Source organism: Dermochelys coriacea, chromosome 2, assembly GCF_009764565.3.
Source record: "Dermochelys coriacea isolate rDerCor1 chromosome 2, rDerCor1.pri.v4, whole genome shotgun sequence".
Lineage (NCBI taxonomy): Eukaryota > Metazoa > Chordata > Testudines > Dermochelyidae > Dermochelys > Dermochelys coriacea.
Window position 1 is genome coordinate 95,386,255 of NC_050069.1, and position 17,905 is coordinate 95,404,159.

Sequence of the window (17,905 nt, forward strand, 5' to 3'; positions counted from 1 at the left end):
ACTAATGATGATGAGAAAAGTTTTAGTAAAGTATAAGATGCAGCAAGTGAAAGCTGAAAGCAAATGTATGTTTTTTAACTTCCTGACAACAGTTCTTGTCTTTTCCTCTGATAGGTACCTATTATACCATTTCTCTGGTGAAGGCTATTCAGCAGTGGTGACCTTTTCCAATCGAACACTCCACAAATTATTATCTCTGGAGTCCGGAGACTAGAGCTACTGAGCCAACTGGAATTGCGCCCACTCTCTTATCAAGGTTTTTTCTTACATAGGGGAAAAAAAGATGAAGTTGGGCAAAGTGGAGTTCTGCCATTTTTTGCAGATAATAGCTCTTTTCCTGTGTCTTTCTGGGATGAATCAAGCTGAACTCTCAAGGTCCAGATCAAAGCCCTACTTTCAATCAGGGAAGCCGAGAACCAAGCGCAGCTGGGTGTGGAATCAATTCTTTGTGCTGGAGGAATACATGGGTACAGACCCTCTCTATGTAGGAAAGGTAGGGGATTTGATCAGCATTTGGAAAGTGAACATGCTTGTTTTCTTGATGCATTTTTACAGTATGACTCTGAATTGTCATTCTGTTGACTTGGTAGGAGTAGGCCAAATGGAATACATTTTTTTTAATAAAAAGATTGTTGGAATTACATAAAAACAGTAACAATACACTGTATCTTTGATTCCTCATTCAGAGTTTTTTTTCTCCAGAGCCATATATGGTAGCTATTAAAAAAAAAAGAATTAGGATAACTTAAACATTTTACCATTGTTATCACAAATATGATTTTTAATTATTCATACAAAGTTAATAGATGCTCATTTCACTCAACAGGACATTGATTTGTTACATAGCTATATAGCAACATAACTATACGTAGTCCTTTACAAGAAATAAGAAAAAAGGCAAACAAAGAACAGAGTTTCTGCCCTATATTGCGTACAGTCTTAAGATCGGGGTCTACGTCACTGAAGACAATGGTGAAAGGGCAGAATGGCAGGTTGTAGGTAGTGGCTAGGAGAATGAGGGAGTGTCTGGAATGCTGCTGTGCTCTGGCCTTCTTTGACAGTCATACTGGTACTTTGGGGGCATAGCTGACCAGTAATCTTTAGCTCAACCCAAATGCTGGCCTACACTAGAGGGGCCACTGGGCCAGTATAAAACAACGTCCAGCATCAGGGAGTCCCAAATGGCTCTTTTGTATTCCCTTTAGCTACATGGAGTGCATATTGAGTGTAGCTGTGAAGCGGGGCCTAAGCTTAGTCAATGTTTTGTAGTGGCATGTAATATTGCTCCATCAGTACCTTTCCAAATGAGAAATGCTTAGGTTTTATTTAATATCTCTGGTAACTGTTTATTGAAAGAAACATTTTTCTCCTATTTTCCAATCTAGTTTCTTATTAAGAAATAACTACAAATTAATAAAAGTAGTTAGTTTCTTGGCTAAATTAAAGCAAACATAAAATACAATAAAGTAATTATTTCTGGCAAAATTATAAAAGTTTACAAGAAGTCGATAAGGAGATCCAGGGTCCAAATAATAATTTGAAGCCTACTGATGCAAACACTTGGGCATGTGAAAAAAAAATTTATGTGATCCATCCCAGTGATGTCAAAATTACTTATGCTGTAAGTGTTTGCAAAGTTGAGTACACCTTGATCCTACAAGGTGCTTTAACCACATGAGTAGAAAAAGATCAAAAGAGGGACGGTTCATATGCTTAAAGTTATGCACATGTTTAAGTGCTATGCTGAGAAGGGGTCAGAGTGCTGAGCACCTTACACAATTGAGCCCATAAAGACCTATTAGGATCAGAGATGATGAAATAATCAGATTCCAGTTATTTCTTATTATAGGAGTTATGAAAAGGCCTACTATATTTAAGGTTATGTAAGAGTTTCCATTCTGATATCCTATTTTCAGTCATTTATGGGTTTCAGCCTTTGAGGTTGAAATTGTTCCAGCTTGATCTCTGTCTGAAGGTGTAGGTCTGTTTAAATATTCAGCCACTTTTGGCTGGTGGTAGAAAGTTGAAGTTTGGCTTGGAAATAGTGCTAGCTGAGAAATATCTACAGATATTTTAGAGAAAGTTGGTTTTGATTTGATCCATTGCAATTAACATTTTGCACGTGTTTAATACATTTTGCATGGAGTTCTCATTATAGCAGTACTGTGCACAGGTAAAGAAGTCCACACTACACGTGCATGGCTAATTTAGTGGTACAGTGAGGTATTTATTGAAGGTGCCTAGTGAATGAGGCAGAGGCACTCCAAAGGCACTCTTGCCTCATTTAGGGGTACATTTTCAGAAGTCGGACTACAGTATGAGCTCTCTGTTTCTAGGTACAATTTGTATATTGCCTATTTTTCTTTTTCATCCACCAGAACTCATATTTGCACCAGAAAATCATTTTGCAGATGCAGAAAATATAGGCATAAATTTGCATGTGGGAAAGCGACAGTGCTTTACTGAAAAATACCCTTTGTTGTGCATATTGTAAGATAAGATGCACAGATCATAATGTTAACAGGAGAGGCGATCTGTAGTGTGAACTTCCTATGGGTCAGATTGTGACTTTAGCTGTGCTTCCATGGAGGGGAGTGAAGGAATGCAAGGAGTTACTTTTCTGTATGGGCTACTGTAACACTAGAGTGAGCAGGCATGGGTAAGCTGCTGCTTCCACCTTCATGCAAATCGTTGGTGAGTGGACAGGTGGGAGTGGTGATTGGGTGAGCCTTGCACCCCAATTTTCGAGGAAAGGGGGAAATAAGCTATGTTGGGATAGTTTACTTCCTTTATGGAGCAAGGGGGAAACAGCACCAACTCAAGTCACATTACAATCTGCTCTGCTCTTGGGCAAGCTCAGTTGTGCATAGCTCCTTGTTCAAAATGCATTGCAAGGTGCCAGTCCAGGTCTAACTGCACAGGACAAGACACCTTCCTGCAGCCCTCAGAAACTGTAGGGGATAAAGTGTTTCAATAACATTTAGACAAATAGATCCACATTACAGTATGTGTTTTCCTATCATTTTATTTAAGAAGACCTAGGCATTTCAGTTTAAAAAGCAGTGTTAGGAGGATGTTAGAATTGCATGGGAAATGATGCAAAGTCACAAAGTGTCAACGTTAAATGCATGATTCACATTAATTTTGTCCTCTTCTTTGTATGCATTTTGACACTTCAAGTACATGATGACAGAGGGTGAAGTTATAGCCCCAGTGAAGTTAATGGTCAAAGTCCCATTGACTTCAATAGAGCCAGGATTTCACCCATAATATTTTTTCAAATAATATAATATCATACAGTTTTTCTAGACTTTAGGTGAATATATGGAGTGTTTTGTAATATTGCATTTTTTGTATCCTTAAACAATTTTCCCTGCCATAATAGATCAATATACTTTTATATGAAACAGGGCCTGCTTCTTCTCTCCCATTGGTGTAAACCAGGTGTAACTTCACTATTGTTGAGGAAGGTACATCAGTTTAAAACTGTTAGAAGACAACAGAGAATGAGACCATTAGCTTGTTTATATACATTCTTTTCTCTCCAAGGTTAAAATTTTAACAGTTTAGGTCTGTCACAGAGAAACTCTACTCACCACTGGGGCACCTCCTTGTGGCTGCATCTGTGGATTAGCTCCAGTCAGGTCTGACACCCCTTTGTGCTGGTCGCTGCACACCCTGTTGTTTTTCTCACACTACTTGTGACTCAGTCTTCATGGCTTGGCCCTTCGGCCAGGTCATTATAGTCTTCCTCATCTGGGGTATCAAAGACTTTACATACTAGTGGCCTTAGGCAGTCTTCTCATCCACTTCCCTGATGGTGCCACCTCCCCAGTGGCTGGTAGAGGAACCTAGGCCAACTCGGTACTTCAGGTTCCAGTCCAGGGACCCTATCGCTAGCAACGGTGGCCTGCTCACTCCCAGATCATGTTGCTCTTCCCCTGGACTTCTTCCTACATCTTTCTACTTCTCAGTTCTGTTTTCTGGATCCCTCACCTTTCTGGGTTTTCCCTCCTTCCAGGGATTAACTCCAGGCTACCTGGTGTAGCCCCAACACCTCCTTTCTCCCAGGGAGTGATGGCAGACTACCTCCATGTAGCCCCTTTCTGTTGCCCGCTTCCTGTCTTTATAAACCTGGCCCACCTTCTCCCCCAGCTGGACTTCATCAGCAAATTAGGTCTTAGCACTACCTGACTTTGCTCCAGCGGCAGCCTATAGGTTATTTTTAATTCTGCCCCCTGGTGCATACGTGTTTCCCATCACAGTGGCTCAATCCTGCATTATGTTCAGTGCCTCCTGGGATATGCTTAATACCTAATAGGATAAGGTGCTTAGCCACATATGGCACAATTTCTTTCCATCCATCAGCACAGCATACCTCAGGTACAATTCAGGGCATGCAGCAGTTAATTATTTAGCAAATCTAACTGAATAAGAAATTATTTAGCAAATAGAGTTGAGCACTCTCGCATATCAAAGGTGAAATGTAGGGGATAAGCCAGTGAACTCTGAAGCCAATTTATCTGGAAACTTAGGTGGCTTATATTTGTTGGCAAATGCTTACTATTACTCTGCAGTATTTTGTGTATTTTCCATATAAATGACTTTAATGAAGTCTGTTTGGCATACAAATAATAGTGCATAGTACTAAACAATTCTATGCATGTGTGTCTAAAGCTGTAGAAAATTGTGTGCTATTATATTGTATTATTTGAGAACCAATATGTGATCATGTAATTAAAGTCTGTGTGGAAACATATATTCCCCAGGGGGCAGAGTTAAAATTGTGCATGCAATGATAGCTTGGGAATTTTCTGTTTTCTTGATTGCTTAACCATGTAACCCTAATGTTCTCTTAATTTTGTTTTTTGGATAAAATGCTGATAAGAATTTCAGTCTCCTCAAGAGCATTGTGAGAAATTGTATGACACCAGATCTCATTCAGCAGCAACCACTTCCATTTTTTGACTGTCTAAACAAACAGACAAACAAAGAAACAAAGAAACACACAAACAAATCAGAAAAAGAGAGGAAGACTGTGAATGGGAGTGTACTAGTTTAAAGTCCGAATTCTGAATTTAATCAGTGTTTGTCTAGAGAGAGGCACTAGCTGCAAAAATCAGATCCAAACCCAGATCTGGATTCTAAAATTTTCTAAAATTGGGAGCAATCGGAGTGGTGCTGTCCATCTCCAATTCTCTGCAATACGTTTAATGAGATCCATTCTTTTTTAATACAATCTCAATAGGATATAAAGGATTCTGCAAACAAAACACAAAGGAAAATAGATATGAATGAGCAAAAAGAAAAAAAAAGAAAAATCCCTATGGACTTTTAAGTGGCATTTTACAGATGAGGAAACTGAGAAAGAAAGTTTAAATGATTTGCCCAAGTTTATTCAGTTAGAGAGTGTCAGAGCTAGAGTTAGAACTCAGGACTTGTTGGCTCCCAGCCTCATTTACTTATTCGTTAGATGCCTCTTGGTGCTTCCTCTTAACTACTTGAAGTTAATTAGACATTTGGACACAATTTTCAAATGTGGGCCAAGATGTATAAACAGAATTATTATTATTAATTTATATTTCAGCAGTGTCCTAAAGTCCCAATCAAGATCAGAGCCCTGTTGTACTAGATGCTGTACAAAATGGTAGACATGGTCCCTTTCCCAAAGAACTCAAAAACTAGGGCCCTAATCTTAAAACTGGTCTGTGGAGACCACCATGGATGAGCTGGTGTAAGTAGTTGTCATCCATTAGGCCTGAGCTCTTATGCAACTCACACTTTCTTTTGAAGTGTAGTCCTGTGTCATTCTATCCCACCAGTCCCATCCCCACTACTGACATGTGCAGGGGACAATCACCAGCTCCACTCCTTCCTCCTATTTTTTATAATGGGCTGGTCAGCTGGCCCACTTACCCTATCTACAGTTTTTGGGAGAGGAGATTGGGCTAATAGGCTCATACTCTATGTTTATTAAATGTTCTTAATTGGAGCCAGATAATCAATCCACATCTCTTCCCCTACATTCTACACTGTCTCAGAAACACTTACTTCTAAAGGCCTCTGACTTCTCTGTGGCTGAAACATGCCAGAATCCTGTGGACTAGTGAGTGGGTAGAAGACCATTAGCCCACTGCCTAGAGGGTCAATACGTTTAAGAGAGTGTATATACATGCAGTGTGCCATTTGGGAAAGGGAATCTATGGGTAGGGGAATGGAATGGTCCAAATGTCTCCTCTCTTTTCTATATGACCAAATGGGAGAGGGTAGCGTTTTTTTTTTCCAGCCCTATCAGGTCTGTGAAAGAGGGTTACTGGGGAGAGTGTGCTCTCCTTCCCTTTCTCCTTGAGACCAGGAGAGGAGATTTATTAGGGTACAGAACATTTCTTTTGCCTCCCTATAAAGATAGGAGATGGGGACTTGATGAAGGAGGGACGATATTCGCATACATTATTAATACGTGCCAAAAACATACAGCACACTGTACAGAACATGTAGACTAAAGCAACAAAGAGCTACCCCAAAGAGCATAGCCCACCATTTTCACAAGTAGTCATTTATTTTATGGGATTTAATTTTGGGGTGCCCGACCTAGTATACTTAGACTGAAAGGCCAACATTTTCAAACTCCTACCAATATGATGGTACACCAGTTCCTGAAGAGGTGAGGACACTTCTTCAGTGAAGTAATGTAGAAAAGTTGAAGACCTCATAATACAAAAATACTGGCTATTCACCAATTATTAGAAATTACCACCAAAGAATTTGTCATTGACACTATGGAACAAATTCTCAATTGAACTCTGAAACTGCAAGGAAATGCCAAGCTATGGCCACTTACATATGGGCTCCCAAATACTTTAAGTGTTCTTGCACTATATTTCCTAGTCATGTTCCTAATGTCTTTCTGGGAAATACGAAAAAGTAGCCTCACAGTAATTTCAAACTCACATGGAGGAAATATGTATATTTGCAAGTTTTTCTTGTCTATGCCTTTTTCCATTGCATAATAGGTATAAACTCTATTGCTTTGTATATTCACAGTAAACTGTTCTGGAGATTGATAAAACAACTCTGTTGTGCTTCTGAAGTTTATCAGTCTCAGCAGCTCTTTATTGCTTCATATAATACAAAATGATAACAGTTGATCCTTAAGTAAAAAGGGACACCACCATTCTTGTCAATGACATTGCACTGCAAGTGCTGCTGCTATTTGAAACAAATGAGAAATAAAATGAATCTAAACTCTACTTCGATATCTCAGCATGTCTTTTCTTACGGGCTGCGCACAGCCACACTACCCATTGTACTCTAGGGCATACAAAGGGCTGAAAGCTCCCCTCTGTGTTCCTGGCCAGGATTATGGGTTTGTGTGGTGAGTCATGTCATGGGCCATGGCTCTATTTCCTCCCCACCACTTTAGGGTGGGTTGTGCTCCCAAGGTACAAGAGGCGGAAGTAGTCTTTGCAGTCCCCTAAGCATAGGGAATGTGATTGCTCTTTCTGGAGGCGACTTAATGGGAAGAAGATTCCTTACACTCTCACGCTTGTACCCACACAAGGGCCAAGGACAATTTTGACCTAATTTATTTATTAGAAAAGATAGCATGATTGAAATTTGCGTGATTGATTTAGTTGGGGATTGGTCCTGCTTTGAGCAGGGGGTTAGACTAGATGACCTCCTGAGGTCCCTTCCAACCCTGATATTCTATGATTCTATGAAAGAGCTAACTGGGGATACCTACTGAACTAGGAACTGGACAGGTTTCAGAGTAGCAGCCGTGTTAGTCTGTATTCACAAAAAGAAAAGGAGTACTTGTGGCACCTTAGAGACTAACAAATGTATCTGAGCATAAGCTTTCGTGAGCTACAGCTCACTTCATCGGATGCACCAAATGCATCCGATGAAGTGAGCTGTAGCTCACGAAAGCTTATGCTCAAATAAATTTGTTAGTCTCTAAGGTGCCACAAGTACTCCTTTTCTTTTTAGGAACTGGACAGTGTCACTTTTTTGATCCTTTAGCATAAGATAGAACACTAACATTTAATGTAACGTATTGTGGAAGGGACAGTTTTATGGAAGTGGTGACATCACCAGTAAGTTAAGTTGCCCTCACCTGAGCCTTTTCTTCAACGTCACGGTCATGCTATTTAGATAATCTTTTAGTAGCTGTTCTCCATTTTGATTGGCCAGTGGCCTTCACCTATAGCATTATGCTTGACGTTTCTTCAGGAAGTTATTTTAAGCTACATTTTAAGGGCTTCTCTAACTATATAGAAATGTAAAAGCTATTTTTGCAGTGACCTACTGTAGATGCAGGTCTCAGGCATGCTTGGCTAGTTATCAGAAAATGCCTTTTCTATATGAGGACATGAGCAGATTTACAATTTTGAGGACAGTCAAGCTCATGCTGCTTCAGCTTATATTTTTTAGTTTATTTTCTTTCCTTTCCTTCTGTTTTGCACTAGCATTTCCCCTCCTTTTCATCTTCTGAAATTGTTCTTTAGTTCTGTACCCATAGCTTTTGACCATCACTAATTGTACAGTTTTACCTCTGTCATATACTTTTCTTGTTGCAAATTACTGACATCTGAAATGCAGAACCATTAAATGGAGGTTATTGATAATGTTGTTGAGCCTAAAAAAATGAATCCTACATCATTTTAAACTTCATGCACTGATAACTGTTTGTCCCACCTTTAAGATCTGTCTCATTTGTGGTCAACGACAGCTCAGCATGTACGTTTGGACCCCTTGTCCTCCATACCAGTGCCTCGCTAGCTGTTCTTAGGTCTTATCCAAAGTCCGGTGAAGGCAATGGGAGTCCTTCTATTGACTTTAATGGGCTTTGGCTCATGCCCCTTGTGAGGTGATAGCAGAAACATGCCTAGCAAGTCTGATTCTTTTACAATCTGCTAGCATAGTGCATCTCTTCCGGGCAATCTTTCTCTTTACTTTGACATTTTTTGCCAAACCTTCCTGAAGCATTTGACACAAATGTCTATCTGCAGACCCATCAGGCTTTCATTCCAGGTATTAAGTGTTTTTCATCTCTCACAACAATAAAGTGATACTAGACCTACTGCTGTTCTATAGGCTATTACTTGCATTGTAGTGCTTGTGCCGTCTCTTCTATGCTCTGTTTCTCCAGCTGTTAAATAACACCCTTGCCTTCTTGTCACAACCCTTTGTTTCTTCCATAATTCTAGAGACTTGAGAAAATGTTTCTAATGGAAAGATCCAATATATACAAATCATATTCCTGAGTGTATGTGTGAGTGCATATGGGTCTTTTTTCTGTATGAACTTTCCCTCTTTGTTAAACAGAACATTTATGACTTGTTTAAGGACACTTGGAGATCCTGTATGTTCTAGTTTCTAAAGATTAAAGGCTCAAAGTTTGCTCTGAGTGCACAGTCAAGTGAACTTAAACATAATGGAGATTTGTGTTGCAGAATTTCTCTGTGTAAGTGTACATCTCCTCTACACTGACAACATACTTGAGAGGAGAGGGTGCACAGAGTGTAGGAGGGGTGCATGATGGGGCAGGTGGAGCTGAGTTCTGTTATTCCTGATTAACTCACCCTTCCCCATTAATGAGTGCATATTACAGATCCTCCTTTGTATCTGATCTGCAGAGAAAATGTGACCATAAAGCTCCAATTAGAGAGGATTGACTCTTTAGTGGAAGCTCTACAAGCTAATGCTTTTAGCTCCCGACATCTCTGATTAAGTCCTGAATATGTCAGCCAAAGTGGTGGCCATCACATGAGTTCCAGCTTCCACCAACGGTGGAAGTTAAAGAAGGTCTCCTGGTGCTCTAGCTTCCAATGGGGCTGGATGGATGAGGATCAGTGAGCAACAATCAGTTCCCTGTATTTTCCATTGCCAACTACATCTGAATGGGGAATTGGGAAATAGGAGGTTCTGTGTTCCAATAAAAATATTGTATAACCTTTTATATGCATAGAATATCAAAAATGGAAAGTAAAGCTAGATTCCTCACTGTATCTTACTTTTCCCCAACCCATGTGTGCATATAACCCACTCCTACCTTGGCACACAGTAATAACTAAGCTCTTCAAAGTAGTTATATTATATCAATTCCACAATTCCACATACACTGCATTTCAGGAACACTATAGCTGATTTATATTTGTCAGTACTGGTGAAAGTCTACATTCCTTTACATTTCAATACTTATGTCCTAACCCAGATTATTTATTTTGCTGTTTGCTTTGTATTAAATTAAATGGAACATCAGAAGATACATTTACTTTTGTCTCATTCATCTGTGCTGTCTGAAATGGGAAAACAAAAACAAAAAATCCAGCGCCTAAACAACTTCTTAATAAAGGTGAAAAAGCCTCTCTTTTGCTCTCACTGAAGTCAATGGCCTAACTCCCATTGATTTTAGTAGAAGTAAGACATGGCCCTAATTGCTTTTATATTCCTTATGTTCATGTTCTATTTGTTGAGTAGTATTAACTTCTATAACTTTATAGTTCAATTAACTACCATAGCTGGAAATTTTCTATTTCTAATTCTTTCAACTTCAAAGGGCAACCATTATTTTGTTATATGCTCTGTATAATATTGGAGATATTTTTCAGTACGTTCATATGAGGAAGAAAGGAATCATACAGTTAATTGAAATTAGCATCAGTGTTTTTGCTGTACCTTTTGTTTTGGACAAAAACTATATTGCATACATATGTTGCTAAGCTATACACTATAAAAGGGCTAGCAGGTTATAATAGCATAAAATACATAGTTTATTTTGCCCCCAAAACACTGATAGGAGAATGAGTATGTATGGATTTTTATTTTAGGGTAGATATTTTTTTTCAGATGCAAAAAGGTGTAGAATGACCATCAGTCTTATATCCTAAATATAATATTAATGGCTTGCAGTACATATTTGCATAGCAATTGCACTTTTGTTAGTCAAATTCAATACATTTCCCTTTATAATTCTTGGTTATATAGAAAACATCTATCTTGCTTACCAAAGTTTATGTTCTTCCAATTTAAAACAAACAAAAAGAATACCTCACCTGTTTAACATTTATTTTGTACTGTCATTATTTAGGATAATTAATTTTAGGGTAGGAAAAGCTGATGAGGAAAATTGAAGGAATGTGGTAAAATGGTTGGGGCAACCTAAACTGGAAAATATATGTGCGTTAAATAACAGTGTATATTCAAGACTCAATCTTCCAGATGTTTAGAGACAAGTTTCGCACGTGCTGCCTTGGATAAGCCCAATGCTCAATAGTGTTTTGAAGGACTTGCGGCAGAGACCTTGTCCTTGTATATGTGTGGTGATATATAATCCTAAAATACATGGGAAGACAAACAGTGCTAATGGAACAGGAAAACACAGAGATACAAGTACAGTTCAGTAATTTGTGATAAGTACATGTACCTTCCAAGGTACATAAGGGTCACAGAATTTGCCATAATGTGACTCTCAGTCTATATTGCTCAGTATTCTGCCTCCAGGGGGGACAATACTGACTGCTTCAGAAGAAGGTGAATACTCTATAATGTGCTTTTCTGATTGTACAGTGAGGTGGAGCTGAAGATTCAGTCCTGATGCCTGTATTATATTGGAGATATAAGGGAGGGTGGCCATTCTGCTAGGGGACATGGCCAGATGCCCATTCACCTAGGGGTGGTGTTGCAACCCTGGGTGTATCCTGCCACTTTTTAAAGAGGTGCAACCTGAGATGATCAGTTTACACTCTGAAGCATAAGTGCTACTGACTCTGTTACAGCACGTGCATAATTACCTATGTTATTTTTGGCCATAAAATTATTCAGTCCGTTTTTTTAAAATCCAGTCACAAGATTTAACTCTACAAGTTATTAAACAAAGAATGCTGAGAATTGCTGGACAACAGGTGGCAATATATTCCACAATTTAGCAGTGGAAAAAGCATGCCTTAACTTCCTAAAATTCTGTGTTCTTCGTAGACTGCAGCTTATCTTAGCACTTGATAGAGTTTCCCATAGATGAATAGGATAAATTTTAGGAACAGGAAAAGAATATCGGGACCAAAAATTCTACCCTTTTTTTGTGGACTGAGAGAAATAAATAAAGCCCTACATTTGCCAAGTGATGTCTGGGTTTCTGACTTCCCCTGAAATGAACTGGAGTCACTTGGCATTATTATCCTTTCACATCTGTGGAGATCAGGAGCAACTACATTGATGTCAATGGAGCTATTGAGTTACATTGATGTAAAACTGGTATGAGTGGAAGGAGTCTCGAGCCCACAGGTTTGTGTCTCTGTGTAATGCATTGGGAAGTTAAGAACAAGTCTGATTCTTAAACTATGTCTGCACTGCAGTCAGGTTGTATTTTGCTCTCTTGTGTGATAGCATTGTTCTAGCTAGGTCACTAAAATTATCAGTGAGAACACAGCGATGTGAGACATGGCATGGGTTATGCAAGCCTGCCTGGGTCAGTACTCATGTTGTAAGCCCACTCTGAATACTGCTCCCCCATGTCCTCCCTGGTTTTTTTAGCAAGCTAGCTTGGTTAAAGCTAGCATGCTGATTTCTACATGAGCTGCAAATTACACCTCTGGGTGCAGTAGACTTAGATACAGTATATGTAGCCTCAGATACAGTAAAAAGAGGATAAGCTGTTAAAATATTTCTCACTGAAATATTAACTTGAAGTTCCTGTCTACTAGTAAATTAAAGCCAGTTCTTTTTTTTTCTATAAAGTTACACTAGTGTTCTGTTAATATAATTTTAGCTTGTGATTCTACAACTATGAAAGATTTTCAATCACCATCTGGGAAGCATATACCCAATTTTTTGCCTAGATATGTCACAGCAGCATACATAGGATACCATAAATGAGTAAATAGTTTTAACTAATTTTACATTAAAGGTGCTTAAGTTACATGGTATAAACTTCCTTGAAATTGTGTTATGCATTTTTATGTTTCCCTTTTAAGTTACAGAACTGTGATACTGTATGGGGTTTATTTGAAAGCCATTAATTAACTCCTCTCACTCCTAGGTGTTTATATTCTTCAAATATTTGTAGACTGTTATTATGCCCCTTCCCACAACCACTTAGCTGTTGCCTAGTCAAGCAATATGTATATTTCACTCTTGTATTTTTTCCTCATTAATCAGCCCTCTATCCCAGTCATTCTCAACCAGGGGTACCTGTATCCCTGGGTATATGGAGAGGTCTTCCAGGGGTACATCAAATCATCTAAATATTTGCCTCATTTTACAACAGGCTACATAAAAAGCATTTGCAAAGTCAGTGCAAACTAAAATTTCATACAGACTGCTCTATATACTGTACACTGAAATGTAAGTACAATATTTATATTCCAGTTGATTTATTTTAAAATATTGTAAAAATGAGAAAGTAAGCAATTTTTCAATAATAGTGTGCTGTGACACTTTCATATTTTTATGTCTGATTTGTAAGCAAGTAGTTTTTAAGTGAGGTGAAACTTGGGGGTACGCAAGACAAATCAGACTCCTGAAAGGGATACAGTAGTCTGGGAAGGTTGACAGTCACTGCTCTAGCCCTCTGATCATTTTTATTGCTTTTTTTTCACTCCATCCAATTTTTCAATCTCTTCCTGGTAATGAAAAACCCAGAAGTGAACAGTATATTATAGCTTCAGCTAAACAAGAGCTGCAGAAGGAAACTCTTACCTCCTGCTCCATTATATTATTCAGATTTTACAACTCAAAAGTTGCATGCCCCTTTTTATACCATATTATATTGCAAACTGATGTCCACTACCACCCCTGGGTAGAGGTTGTTAAGCATAGCTGGCTTTTAGGGTTCCCCCCCATTGAATGCAGCGTCCTTCTCCTGAGTCACCCCCTGAGGGTGCAACATACTTATGTGAGAGGCATTATATGGCCAGTGCCCTTGAGAGAGTGAAGTCCATTGCGCCACTATGAAGTTTTCCCTGGCAATGGGAAGTAGCTCTTGCAACTAGTTGTTCCGCTGTCTTTTCCACAGCTAATGCCATGCTGAGTATGACAGAGCAAATAAAGGAAGGAGGACATCAGGGTTACTTTCTTTTAGGGGGAAATAATAACAAAGACTACAAGGGGCTCCACAGTTCAGACTGCCTGATGTGGACTGACTAGCTAGCTAGGATTCCTTAGATGCCCAAGTACATCAAACTCTGACTGGTGTGAATACCCCAGGAGATGCCCCTTCGATCATAGTTTAGTTAGTCAGCAAACCCTTGGGGAGATGACAGGTGGGGTGTTGGATTTTTATTTGTATTGGATTTAAAACTCCTGGATTTTAAGCTCAGGATCACTGTTGGCTTATGTGACTTCAAGAACCAATTCACATGTCGTTTTCATTTGGCTTGTATTCTTGAAAATGATTTAAAGTTGCTCTTGATCCATTGGCTGCACTTGTAGACCGGCTGTATACCAGCAATGGTCAAAAGAAAAGGGAGCTCTTAAAAATCTTATTGTTAACATTAATCTACTAGCTGGACCATTGGGATCACATGCAGAAGCCTCAGAGATCGAAGGGAGCAGACAGCTGGGTTTTGGGGTCTGTTAATGGATACACTGATGTTTTATAGCCTATTATCTATTCCTTTCAAGTCCTTTTGCTTGAATATACTTCCAGTATACTTATCCCCCTTATTTTCCTGTGCCTGGAGGTATTTATGATCATAGTTTGTGTGTGTGTGGCGGGGGGTGTTTTTGTTTATTTCTACTTAGAGCATTGTGTATATTATGCACTGGAATTTTTCAGAAAGTTGTCAGAGGCAGGCTGACACCGACTGTATCCTCAGGGAGTTGGAGGTAACACTCTGAGTCCACTTGATGGTTAACCCATTTCCAGTTGCTGCTAGACCAATGACACATCAAACCAGGTCAATGACATCTCAGTCTAGAACCCAAAGCCCTTATGACCAGCCAGATAGTGCTGTTTAGTGGAATAGGGTTTTCATTCAGTATTACTTTGTATTTTTCTAAGCTGAATTTCATTTTAATGTTTTAGAAATTCTCTAGTTCCCTTTTTATTATTTCTTTGGTCTTACTAGTTTTTTCAACTCCCATTAGTTTATTATTGGTGACTTTTACTAATATGCTGCTTACATCCTATTCCAGATTATGTAGATGTTTACTAAAATCATGGATAACATTTTCAGAAGTCCCTAAGTTACTTAGGAGTTTAAATCTCATTGAGTTTCAATGGGACTTAGACTCCTAAATACTTGTTACCTCTGAATATAGGATTTAGGCTTTTAATTCACTTAGGTGCTTTTGAAAATTTTAGCTGAGATTCCTTTCAGTACCTCAACAGATACCTTTCCCCTAGTTGATACTTTGGCATTAATAATTACATTTTGCTTAAGGTCCTTCAATTGATTTTCTGTCTCTGTGTGTGAGTTTGTATGCAAGCTGATTGCAGCAAGTGTTTGTCCTCCTGTATTGCCAGGTCTATGTACATCTAAAATTCCTCCTTCCACTGGGTCCATTGCTAGGCTAGATTTTTGTCTCAAAATCTAGGGTTCCAGGGGGCTTCAAACCACGTACCATAGCTCATGTTACCAGCTGCTGAACTTCAGAGAGCTCAGATGCTGCCACCATGTTTCTTTCACAAAGAGTGAAGCTGAATGCAGGTTAAGTTGAACAATTGGAACTTTATTAAACCCTGTGGACTTCTCTGTCCATGCCACTGAGTTGCTTTCAGCCTATCTCCCTGTGTTCCATGTTCCAATGGTGTCCCCAAAATAAAAGGAAAGAGGGAGATAAACTAATGACATCAGATCCCATTGACCTCTCAGGAAGGCTACCATCTTGGCTGATACACCATAGCTTGAACTAGGAATCTCCAGAGTTAAAAACAAGAGTCTTGATAGTATGAGCTGAAGAGCCGACACTGTTTGGTAGGGGCTGTGACAAATTTATATTCTCCGTGGGCACAGAGGGGGACCTTTCAGACACACTCACCAGTGGGTTAAATTCTCATGCTTTTCATGCAAATATTGGTGGAAATCTTAAGCCATAAAGAGAAAACAGGAACATTGCCTTGTACCACAGTATTAAGAATTAACAGTTGTAGTTCAGATTCACTTCCCTGGAAAATTACTTTACAGAATGGTTAGCAAGATATCATGTGAAACAAATTATGGCTTGATCATTAAGATCGGAAGAATAAAGAGTGGAGTGATTAACAGTATTAAAAGTTTTCATTGAGTCCAACATTATAGCAACTGTAAATAGCCCTTTATCCATAACAGAACAGATGTGTACAGTGAATTCAAGGAGAGTAGTTGTACAGAGTAATGGACTGAAACCAGACTGTTTTTCCAATAATTAGATTGTTCTGTTGAAAGTGTGAGTAAAATTAATGATAAACAATGTGTTCAACACTTTCCTAATCCACTGACAAAACCAAGATACGCTGCTAGCTTAGTTGGTGACAGTGGAGGTATTGTAGTTGTTTATATGACATAAGATTGGATAGGTTTTTCCAGTCCAAAAGAGTAAGAGATTCTTTAATAATATGTGACAGAGGATAAAATGATATTTTAGCAGATATTTTAAGAGTCTGACATTCATAAATGCCAGGGTATATTATTTTAACTCACAGAGTTTTACAGAATCTTGGAAAGAGAAATTTGTTTGTCCACATTTGTGTCCCTAAAATCTGTTGTAAAGTTTATTGAACTGGTGAACAAAGAAATGGTACAATTCTAAGACTGTAAACTCTTGGGAGCAAGGGCCATCTTTTTGTTCCATTTTTGTACAGCACCTAGCACAATGGGGTACTGGTCCATGTCTGGGGCTCCTTGGCACTACCATAATACAAATAAGAGGTAGTACTACTATTAGTAATAATAATGAACTAGCACATATAATTGAGCTCAGAGAGCTGTTTGATATTGATAATTAAGGAGAGGAAGTTCATACTTTTAGTTGGATGTCCTTTTAGAATGTTTCAAAGGCTTCTTGTATATTTTCATATATTACTTTGCTTATAGTGTGATTTTACTCTAAACAGTGACTGTGTAAAATGGTGCTTGCTTACACAACAGATCAGCTCCCTGTGAGAGTCATATCTGCTTTCTTTGGTGACAAAAATCATTTTTTCTGCTTTTTATTTCTGTTAGCCCTGCTGAGCCAACAGTGCTGAGAGAGAGAGTGAGCTGTTTTCTATTTGTGTGTGTGTGTGTGTGTGTGTGTGTGTGTATCATCTACAGAATTCTTTATGAGGTTCCAATGAGTTAATCCTGTGTAATCCAGGTGCAGGCAATGTGACTATACATTTGATGAGGGCAGAATTTGAAAATCAGAGTTTTTCCTGGTGTAACTTCAGGACTTTTATTTCTAATGATGATGCAGCAGAATGGTAGAACACAGCTTTACAAGACTTGATTAAGGTTGCAAGATAGACAGTTGGCTTTTCACTTGTCCACTGAGCCCATTTGATATGCTATAAATTGAGAGGCAATAAATACAGATTCTCAAAATGCCATTTTTAACCAGTCATGTTTCAGAGTACAATGCACTTTAAGAGCAAAACTGTTTTCCTCTGAATATTTTTATTATTACATTTGTTTTAATGGTAGGGCTGATTAAATCAGTTCTTTGACCAGTACAGTATTTAATTCATGGTGTTTTTGTTTTAGACATTTCATACTTACATATTTCCCCTCTGTCCAAACCAATATTTTATCATTTGCATAGACTCAAGGCCTTCCATGGCTTTGTTACTAGGCTGGCACTCCTCTGTTGTTGCAATGACGAAAAATGGCATTTAGACAGCCCCTTCTTGCTTCCTTATCCACTTATCCATCCAGCTTAGTGTGATGAATTGGGGCTATATCTGTATGATTTTTTAAATTCAGATTCATAATATGAAGTTGCATAA

General features: G+C 38.7%; 1 protein-coding gene across 3 annotated transcripts in view; it reads left to right on the forward strand.

Moving 5' to 3' along the window:
- Positions 1-17,905, forward strand: part of CDH7 (cadherin 7) — a 107,514-nt gene that overhangs the window by 9,371 nt on the left and 80,238 nt on the right. For all 3 annotated transcript variants that reach the window (XM_038391294.2, XM_043508157.1, XM_038391293.2), the window contains one exon: positions 115-493. In XM_038391294.2, coding sequence (XP_038247222.1) covers positions 284-493 — 210 coding nt within the window. In that variant the 5' untranslated portion in view covers positions 115-283. The remainder of the gene's footprint in view (positions 1-114; positions 494-17,905) is intronic.